Genomic DNA, 11,454 nt, shown 5'->3' with positions numbered 1-11,454 from the left:
CTTATAAAGCCATAAATTGTTCCAGTGGGCAAGCTTGATGACTTGGTTGAATGATTGTCATTGTGAGTGAGTGAGTGAGTTTGGTTTTACGCTGCTTTTAGCAATATCCCAGCAATATCACTGCGGGGGACACCAGAAATGGGCTTAACACATTGTACCCATGTGGGGAATCGAACCCGGGTCTTCGGCGTGACGATCGAACGTCTTAACCACTAGGCTACCCCACCGCCCCAATTGTCATTGTGTGAGGATGAGTTGGATGGTTGCTCACAATAGTGACAAATGATCACAAGTTTATTCTATGATAAGGCCTCATGGTCAAAGCACATGAAAATACATTTCAATATCATACACTTGACAGCTCAAGTTGGCAGATAATGTTTCGTTGCTCACAATATGAATCTCTGGATGTTCATCTATGTCCTGACTCAGGTGCACATGAGTGAGTGAATGAGATTAGTTTTACACTGATTTAGCAATATTCCAGCAATATCATGGTGGGTAACACCAGAAATGGGTTTCACACATTGTACCCATGTGGGGAATCGAACCCAGTCTTCACTGTGAGGAGCAAACGCTTTAACAACTAGGCTACCCCACCGCTCCAGGTGCACATGAGACAGAAACATTTCTAGAATTGTTTGCACATTGTGTGAATGAGTGAGATATTACTTCATGTGAAAACATCACAACAATAAACATGAAGGCTGGACCTGGAAGTCCTCAGTGTGGGGAGATGTTAGTCCTGAAGCTACCCCATCTATTGTCTTATCAAGTCCTTGTAAAACTTACATTTAGATTTTCCTACCTATAAAGCTTACATTTAAATTACCACTTAAAAACTTGAATTTCACCATGCTCACGTCACATTTGTGTAATCAAAGTTGTAGACATGTCAAAGATGAATGAACATAGAGACGCCTTTCGAATATAAATATTCTACATGTATGGAGAAATAAGATCATCAGTGTTAAAACCCGTCTGTGTTATACATGACTGAACAATGTTTGAATTATGATTGAATTGTATATCATGATGGCTGAACTTTATGGTCAACGGATTTTATTCCAGATTTATACACAATTACTGAATTAAAACTTGCCTACCATTCGACGTCTTTGTCTTCTTGGACGAAATATTGAAATATACACCGAGCCAGTATTGCCATGGTGAATTGTAATGATATCGATGAATACACGACTCCAGGCAATTGGTAGTTCTAATAAAGGTACTAAACTCATATTCTATCTCTTTAGTATTGGTAAAGATTAGAGCTTGCTTTGCGCTTAACCCGTACAAGAGTTAGACAGGACATGGCATCCGGCCACGTAAGGCAGCATCTCAAGTACATTTATTCTCCTTTAACAACATGCTTTAACCCATTGTGGGTTACGCATACACCGCCATACCGGTTTGAAGGAAGTCATCGAGCAACATCTAAAGGCTGGAGTTCCTTAAGTAACACCTGACCTAAGTACGTCACGATTCCCTATTTTGTTTATGACCAACTTGCCCAAGGACTTGAGGGTGGAAAAATGTGTTATTGTGTGAACCTCGTTTTGGTATAATCAAGGTTTGAAATTGGCAACTACGTTTAATTAACATACACTTGGAACAGTTTCTGTGAGACATGGTCTAGCCATGCAAACGTGTGGTAACAGAAGGACGTGAAGAATTCAATGGAGGGTTGGTGGAAGGGCTTGTATAATCCCCGAAGCCACATAATCTCCTCAAACCCCACCCGACTCCGGATCCAGGGTAGAAACACACATTTGGATCACAGTTTTCAGTGAGATATGGTTCATCCTCGAACAGGCGTCTTGGTGACCATTCCATCTTCATCAACCCGTATCCTCACCCTTTCCTTGTTGACCTCCGAGGTGACGATGTAATCCACTGGCACCAAGTATACCTGTCAACGAAAATCGTATGTTTGTTAATTATTTAGCTTTTAATTAACGTCGTACTCAGCAACATTCCAGCTATATGACGGAGGTGATGTATGACATCTGGTCTGAACCAGACAATCCAGTGATTGACATTATGACCATCGATCTGCACAATTGGGATGCCATCATGAGACCACCCTATCGCGAAAAAGGTTCTGCGTCTTATCAATGATATGTATGCCTTGTGGCATGGGCGGTGGAGTAGCCCAGACGTTAAAGCGTTCACTCGATTCCCCACACGGGTACAACGTGTGAAGCCCATTTCTGGTGTCCCCCGCCATGATATTGCTGGAATACTGTTCATTCATTCAGTCATCGTTTATCGACCGCTGTTATACTTCAAGCAAGCCATTTGCTAGCTGACTCTTAAAATAGTGTTGTGTTCACTATATGACGAGTAATTGGAACATGCGATATGGCTCTCCTGTTCTACAGAGGTACTATTATATTCACTGACAATATTTGTTGCACAATCTACCTGTACAAGTAATTTTAAAAAAGGTCAATACCTTTGTGTATTCACAATGGCATAGTCTGTCAACCTAACTTTTGAAAACATAATGATAGTTATATAGGTAACTTTTTTTAATAGGCGATCACCGTGACACTAAAATAGGTTCCTGTTAAGTCATGAAGAAACATGAAGGTACATGAAAACACTTTCACATTGAAACGAATAACAAAACAGATATTTGTGAAAAATGCAGTCCCAAAAGTTAGGTTGACAGACTATAGGTCTCTCAATAGAATACGCACTGTAAAGTGGAGGCCTAAACTTCAAGGTGTACCTTCCCGATATGACTTCATAAAGACAGTCATGAAACGTGACTCCATTGCAGATTAGAATGACATTTGGAAGAGTATAAAATACCTCCAGATTTGGATTTTCTTCCAATATGACATCCTTGGCATGTTCTCCATCCTGAAAAATATTCATTTATATAGATGTTTCAAAGATTTTAAAAATGGCTGAAACAACACAGAATATATTAGGTTTATCGCCAATACACAGGGTTTTACTGTTCGTGTTGTCATATCAAAATACATAACAGTCATTCAGTTAGCTACTTTGAAACTATCGGACAGAAGAAAATACACATCCATATAATATGTTGGGTTCAGTTGAAACAAACAAGTAATTGTTCTACGAGAGTGATGCATTTGATACGGACACCACTGCTGTGGTATGGACCTATTTACCGACTGTTTTAATCGGTGCATCGTTTTCATTACGTTTGTAATTTTGTGTCTATGCATTTTTGTAAAGTGTTTACTTTATTTCTTCCCAGCAGTTTCATTGATAGTGTTTGTTATTCAAGGTGATCTTAGACATCAGACTATTCATGCCAAAACAGGGGCGGTGGGGTAGCCCTGTGGTTAAAACGTTCGCTCGTCACGGTTCGATTCTCCACATGGGTACAATGTGTGCAGTCTCAGTAAACTTAGGCTCAGTAATGTGTGAAGCCCATTTCTGAGTTCCTCATCGTGATATTGCTGGAATATTGCTAAAAGCGGCATAAACACCAACTCACTCACTCACTCATACCAAAACTGATCCCATCTGGAGTGCAGGAACTAAAGGAATGTCACTTAGAGCGAGTGTCTGTCGATTAACGTCGCCTTCAGCAATATTCAAGCGATATCGGTGTGGACGGTGTGTGTTCTATGAATAGTCGATGCTAGGTCCAGGCATAATATTGGCTGACATCATGCACAACTACAACGCCATCGTGCGATGACGGGCAATCAACTACATCACAAATCTTGAAAAACATATCAAATAATTTCAGTGCTCTTTAAAAATAACAGTCTCTTTAAAAACAAACACACAAAATTTCATTTAGATCGTATATACGGTCACTGAACCACATCCCACAAAGCCATCCAGCCGTTGTGACGTAGCGAGGGACCCCGAGGTCCTGTTCTTTCCTCAATCCCCGGGCTTGTACACTTAAAACGTCCTATAAACGTCACGATACAGCTTCAACTCATCTCACCTGTAAAAGCAGTTCCGGCCATGCCTGTTTCGTCCACGTCTCCGGCGTCATCTTGTTCTGCTCCATGACAGTCGACCACGACGCCTCCCAAACCACCTAGCCGTACACCATGTTATAGTAACGCTCACTATCAAACCAAACATGTATCATCGTACACAATGTTTTAGAATCCCTAACAACAACGTTTTAAACCACACCTGCATTTACCTTTTGAATACTTTAACAAAAGACCCAAAGGTATGTCCCACATACAGTTAAGGACATGTCTCCTTTTGGCAAACAGTTATTCGTCAGTCAGAGTGCCGCCTTACAGAGACACCGTGCTTTGCAGTGTGTTGTATAAGGATTCACTGATGCATTTGTAATTTGCGTACAGATAAACTCGAGTAGGGTTATTGCAGCTCATTTTCTGAAGGAACACTTGTCACTATTTGCTGGCAGTATCTGACAATGTTTTGTTGGAGTTTAAACGTAGGTGTCTGTTATAAATGCATAAATATGTTGCACTTGTATGCTTTCGTTGGTGGATCGGCGCGTCATTCAACCCGAACGCAAAGCGTAAGTGTCAAAGACGCGTTATGGTGACATGGGATTGATCCATATCTTCTTTGAGTGGCATGTTGAGAAGTTGGTGAATCAGACAACGACAAAGTTTATGGATATACTTGCTTGACAACGATACAAGAATCTGTATCGAAACGTCGCATCATCCGAATAAAGAAGTTGTTCATCCATAAAGTTTGTCGTTATGGGATTGATCCATTTGATGTAACACTGAGTCTTCGGCAAAACACGACAAGGATTCTTTTGACATCACTAGATATATTAACATGATTGAGAATTATAGCCCCTTGTCTTCATTGAATCTGCATGCTTCGGACACGGCTGGTGCCAAAGACATTGACACGGCATGTTTTTGGAACATATTTTTATTCAATACCGCAACAATAACATAGTATGAGCCAGTCAAAACTATAAACTCGTATTAAAAAATCTTTATTTTTCGCTGTTTCGTTTACAGGTTTAAACGGTTTTCAAGCTTAGACAGCTCCAGGGACAAGACTGGGTAGGTTTGGGCTAGCCACGTTTTGGTGTCCCCACTACGTTTCCGTCGTCGTTGATGTAGATTCTTACTCTGTCGAGGTTGTAGTCCGCGGTGACCATACTGCCGGCCGGGACAATGACCACCTGTCAATGTATGAAATATGTTATATGTATTATATAATTTAGCCTCATTAAGAGGTGGCTCAATGGTCCATGCCGCCGTAATTTGCTGTGGAGAGTTGCGCCCCTTTAAATATTCCAGAATCCTGTGATCGCTGGATCGAATCTGTGATTTGGTGATTCTCAGATTTAGTCATGTCATGATTCCTTGTTTGAATCGTACAAAAATGCTAGACGTGCAGCAGACCTTCGACAACAACCAACAGAGACCCAACAATGTATGGAGTGAGTAATTTGGTATTAACGCCGCTTTCAGCAATATTTCAGCAATATCACGACTGGGGACACCAGAAATGGGCTTCACACATTGTACCCATGTGGGGTATCGATCCTGGGTCTTTAGCGTGACGAGCGACCGCTTTAACCATCAGGCTACCCCACCGCCCCACAACGTAACGCCTTCTCGGATATTCACTGTATCCCAGACACTTGGTATTCGTACTAAGAACATGGTGCGTTACGTGACTGATTCAGATCAGGCCGACCATGGAATATGGGTGGTCAGGCTCGCTGACATGGTTGGTTGACACATGTCATCGCATCCCAGTTGCGTAGATCGATGCTCATGATGTTGTGCACTGGATTGCCTGGTCCAGACTCGATTATTTACAGACCGCCACCGTATAGCTGTAATATTGCTAGGTGAGGCGTTAAACAACAAACCCACCAACTATGTTTAACGCCTTTTGGTATACCAGCTGGGGATGTAACCACTCTGTGTGATTCTCTCAGGGAAGAATCTCTACTCACTACACATTGGACTGAAGGCCATTTAGATCAGTATGTCAAGCAAATGCAGATCTGTCTATGGAACCCCGACATGGACATTAAGAAGAGACAAATGTATACTGCAATAGAATACCTACATCCAGATTCGGCACTTCGCTAAGAATGATGCCTTTGGCCAAATCTCCATTCTGGAAGATAGAATTTCATCATGACTGCTGACGCTATAACACGGACCTATGTTTTGTTGATTTTTTTCCAAAGCCTTTAATTGAAACGGTACATTTCCCTAAATTTTGGAATATTACCGAGTATAAAACTGTCAACTGTGTATGTCAAACAGAATCTTCAAAGCAAGCGATCAATGATCTTATTTAGCTTTGTATCTTTGTTTGTTGCTTAAGGCCGCGGTCAGCAACATTTCAGTTGTATGACGACGGTCTGTAGCCAATCCGGTGATCAACAGCATGAGCATCGATCTACGCAATTTGGATACGATGACATGTGTCAACCAGGTCATGTTAACCACTGTAGTGTGTGGTCCAGGGCCCCGTTTCAAAATGCGACCGTAGCGCTAAGGTGTCCGTAACTCCCATTCTTTAACATAGACTTACGACAGTCGTAGCGCTACGATCGCTGCGTGAAACGGCTGACTGACTGACTGAGGTTGTTTTAACGCCGCTTTTAGCAATATTCCAGCAACATCACGGCGGGGGGACACCAGAAATGGGCTTAACACATTGTACCCATGTGGGGATTCGAAACCCGGGTCTTCGGCGTGACGAGCCAACGCTTTAACCATTAGGCTACCCCACCGCCCCTGCTCGATTGTTTTACAGACCCTCCATCATACTGTAATATTGTAGCGTTGAACAACGAGCAAACAGACTAATCATAACATTTTCACTGATGGTACAATTCGAACATGTAGAACGAGCAGTCGATTCTTAGCCTCACCTTCCCTTCCATTTCGGACCATTCGTCTTTCGTCGTCCACTGTTGTCTTTCCCGTTCCATTGCGACCTTGCAACAGCCTCTACGAAATGTATCAACTCGGTTGAAATCCAAACCGCTCTATTCGAATACCCTGATCGTGTGCTGGCCTTGAGCGTCTGTAACAGCTTTCAGATCGCTCGTTTGAAGTGCCTCTACATCGACATGCACTATTTGTATGGGGAATTACATTCTAAACGAAGCTGTTCTACAAGTTTTTTTCCACTACGTTTATTCTCATGAGTAGGTACATTCATGCTATACATAAATCATACAGGTTTGTACAATTTGGTAGGTCAGAATACACCAGTTGATGCTATAAGTAGTAGTAACTGTTTACTCATAGGTTTATTTGCTTGGCTTTTCATTATAGCAACATATCTTTCAATGTAGCAATGAAGTAGGAATGTTCATGCATTACTACACAAAGATCATACATTATACAGGCTTGTAGTGATGGTAACTCACGACACATCAGTCCGTGCTGTCAATATATACACGCGCATACACACACATATACATATATATACATACATACATACTCACATACATATACATACATACATGTACATGCACGTACGTACATATATATATATATATATATATATATATATATATATATATATATATATATATATATATACACACAACTAGATCATACATTATACAGGCTTGTAGTGATGGTAACTCACGACACATCAGTCCGTGCTGTCAATATATACACGCGCATACACACACATATACATATATATACATACATACATACTCACATACATAAACATACATACATGTACATGCATCGTACGTACATACATATATATATATATATATATATATATATATATATATATATATATATATATATATATATATATATATATATATACACACACACAAGATCATACATTATACAGGCTTGTAGTGTTGGCAGTTCACGACACATCAGTCCGTGCTGTCAATATATACACGCGCTTTATACATACACACACGTACATATATATATATACATATATATATATATATATATATACATATATATATATATATATATATATATATATATATATATATATATATATATATATATATATATATACACAAAAGATCATACATAATACAGGCTTGTAGTGTTGGCAGTTCACGACACATCAGTCCGTGCTGTCAATATATACACGCGCATACACACACATATACATATATATACATACATACATACTCACATACATATACATACATACATGTACATGCACGTACGTACATATATATATATATATATATATATACACAAAGATCATACATTATACAGGCTTGTAGTGTTGGCAGTTCACGACACATCAGTCCGTGCTGTCAATATATACACGCGCATACACACACATATACATATATATACATACATACATACTCACATACATATACATACATACATGTACATGCACGTACGTACATATATATATATATATATATATATATACACAAAGATCATACATTATACAGGCTTGTAGTGTTGGCAGTTCACGACACATCAGTCCGTGCTGTCAATATATACACGCGCATACACACACATATACACATATATATACATACATACATACTCACATACATATACATACATACATGTACATGCACGTACGTACATATATATATATATATATATATATATACACACAAAGATCATACATTATACAGGCTTGTAGTGTTGGCAGTTCACGACACATCAGTCCGTGCTGTCAATATATACACGCGCATACACACACATATACATATATATACATACATACATACTCACATACATATACATACATACATGTACATGCACGTACGTACATATATATATATATATATATATATATACACAAGATCATACATTATACAGGCTTGTAGTGTTGGCAGTTCACGACACATCAGTCCGTGCTGTCAATATATACACGCGCATACACACACATATACATATATATACATACATACATACTCACATACATATACATACATACATGTACATGCACGTACGTACGTATATATATATATATATATATATATATATATATATATATATATATATATATATATATATATATACACACAAAGATCATACATTATACAGGCTTGTAGTGATGGTAACTCACGACACATCAGTCCGTGGTGTCAATATATACACGCGCATACACACACATATACATATATATACATACATACTCACAAACATATACATACCCACATGTACATACACGTACGTACACACACACGCGCGCGCGCGCACGCACACACACACACACACACATACATATATATTTTTCAGCCGTGAGTAGGTACATTCAAATATTACTACACAAAGATCATACATTGTACATGTTGAAGAGTCATGACACATCAGTCCATGTTGTAAGTAATTATTGACATTTGCTATACCTTCATCTGGTTGGTTTTTCATTCTGGCAACATATCTTTCAAAGTAGCGATGAAGGATTTTAAGGGCCAAGTTTAATTTCTAATACAGCTTATATATAAATATGTATGTCTTTTCCCAGCCATGAATAGGTACAGTTGTAAATTACTACCTCAAAGTCCTACTTGTAGATGTTGAAGAGGCATGACACTTCAGTCCATGTTGTAAGTAATGGTGGCCATTTGCTCATACATTCATTTAATTGGTTTTTCATTCTGGCGACATATCTTTCAACTTAAAAAATATCCTTCAAGGTAGCAATAAAGGATTTAAAAGACCGAGATTCATTTCTAATACAGCTTATATAATATGTCTTTTACCAGCCAAAAGAATGTGGTTCACCAGTTTGAAGTTTGCGGTCCCCTGGATACCAAATAGGATGGATTTAAGATTTAACTGAATCTCATAACACAAATGTGGTCTCAAAAAGTGTTCAAGTTCATACCACAAAATGCCAACCAGTGGACATTCAAAATGTACATGCACAATCGATTCATTTTCGATATTACATCTTTGACAGAGACTATTGTCGATTAACTTCATTTTAAACATTTCCTTCTTAGTGTATATAATGCGATCAGGGGCGTAGCTACCGTTATAGAAAAAGCCCGGGCTTACACATGATTGTTGCTGAAAAGGTTGGGCAAGCCCTCAATACTATCTACATTTAAAGCTTTGTAACCTATCGGGTTTACACGAAATAATTGGCTTGCTACGCGCTTGGCGAAGCAAAAAGCTATATTGAAAATCTTGTAGCTTAATATTTCTACAGCATTGTTTATTTAATGCCAAGTCACCATGAACCCAGTCTAAATTAACATCTTCCCACACTTTAATATTGTAGCTGTTCTACAAGTTATATATGTGACCTGCATATCGCTCACGCTTGAACGATTGACATAACATGAAGAAGAAAAGTATTTGATCTTACGATCACAGTTATTATATACTAACGGGTTAAAGAAACTATACCACTTTGAAATTCAAAATTCAGCTGCAATCACCATCACATGAAAACACATCGCCCAAACGCAACAATGAGTTCTCCACTTAGAAATAAGGCATCCAATTCATGCTTTTCACCATTTTGTCCGAATATGGTTTGCATGTTTTTCACATCAACAAAAATAAAATCCAAACGGGTATAAAGCCAATTTTAAAAAATGGCTCGATTAACTTTGCAACAGCGAGAACGGGCGATCGAAATGGGAGCCTCCCACACCCACCTTGCAAGAACGCTTGGCTGCTATCGCGTCATCGTCACCAGACTCATGCAGCGATACCGTTAGACAGCGTTTAAAATTCCCGCCTGCCCGACCGCCCGGTACGGTCTATTTTCGTCTCGGACGGTCAAATTTCAAAAGTAGCCTGTCCGGTGGTCTGGTAGATGTTTTTACCCCTAACAGTAAACATTTCATAATATCAGACAGGTGCTCTTGTCGTCAGTTTGAGGTGTTTAAGGTATTATGATAGTTATGTTAAACTATTTACGACTGGACAGTTCATTTTACAATAACCAATCACAACACATGTACTTTCAGTTTACCTAAACTCGGTGCATTGCCTGTTAGTGTTATGTTTTTAATTGCGATGCCTACAAACAGTAAAGCATTCAGAAGCCTGATTTGGGTTTTTTCATTGTTGAAAACCGGACAGGCAAGTTTGTATCCGGACTGGTACTTTTTTAAAGTTACCAGTTCGGCTTGGAATTTTGTGAGATTTAAACACTGCGTTAGACAAGACTGACCTCAGACAGGCCCCGATCAGGCAGACCTCGGGTCAGAACGCCCCAGGAAGACCAGTATCTGCGCTCGTTGCATCCCAGAAACCGCTTCCTGACGGTGACGTCATCAGGTGCGCATCGCTTGGGTCACCGTGTAAGCAGATACACAGTAGCCAGACAACTGAAATCCGGATCAACATGGAATCCGGGCTCACGGACCTTTCCGGGGACAGCAGTTGACATCCGAACATCGTCGACGGAGACTTAGATGGACCCGGACGGATCGACGTTGGCAGCGACTTTCAGAGTGGCAGAGAGTGCTATTCTCGGATGAAAGCCGCTTCTCTCTGTTCAGAGCTGACGAAAGAGTGCCTGTTTACGGCCGTCGTGGAGATCACA

The 11,454-nt window shown here is 39.7% G+C and overlaps 1 protein-coding gene across 2 annotated transcripts; it reads right to left on the bottom strand.

The window, feature by feature from the left end:
- Nucleotides 1–1,049: 1,049 nt before the first annotated feature.
- On the bottom strand, nt 1,050–7,468 carry LOC124261647 (subtilisin-chymotrypsin inhibitor-2B-like). 2 transcript variants are annotated; one of them, XR_006894382.1, is made up of 5 exons: nt 6,854–7,461; nt 6,037–6,087; nt 3,947–5,134; nt 2,821–2,871; nt 1,050–1,912 (listed from the first exon to the last, which is right to left on the bottom strand). XR_006894382.1 is itself a non-coding variant. In XM_046695989.1 (4 exons), the coding sequence occupies exons 2-4, from the start codon at nt 4,010–4,012 to the stop codon at nt 1,802–1,804; spliced, it is 228 nt and encodes a 75-aa protein (XP_046551945.1). In that variant the 5' UTR covers nt 4,013–5,134; nt 6,854–7,468; the 3' UTR covers nt 1,050–1,801. The 2 variants fall into 2 exon arrangements, 1 of the variants encoding a protein (XP_046551945.1); XM_046695989.1 differs by lacking the exon at nt 6,037–6,087 and having other exon boundaries at nt 6,854–7,468.
- Nucleotides 7,469–11,454: the final 3,986 nt, after the last annotated feature.

This window comes from Haliotis rubra, unplaced genomic scaffold (assembly GCF_003918875.1).
Source record: "Haliotis rubra isolate DU_JTF1 unplaced genomic scaffold, ASM391887v1 Scf802, whole genome shotgun sequence".
Taxonomy (NCBI): Eukaryota; Metazoa; Mollusca; class Gastropoda; order Lepetellida; family Haliotidae; genus Haliotis; species Haliotis rubra.
This window is presented reverse-complemented; position numbering and strand designations above follow the sequence as displayed.

Coding starts and splice junctions, on each gene's coding strand:
- LOC124261647 (XM_046695989.1), bottom strand. CDS start 4,012: ATGGAGCAGAACAAGATGACGCCGGAGACGTGGACGAAACAGGCATGG. Junction 2,872..3,946: donor GGCCGGAACTGCTTTTACAG/GTGAGATGAGTT, acceptor AATATTTTTCAG/GATGGAGAACATGCCAAGGA. Junction 1,913..2,820: donor AAGAAAATCCAAATCTGGAG/GTATTTTATACT, acceptor TTTCGTTGACAG/GTATACTTGGTGCCAGTGGA.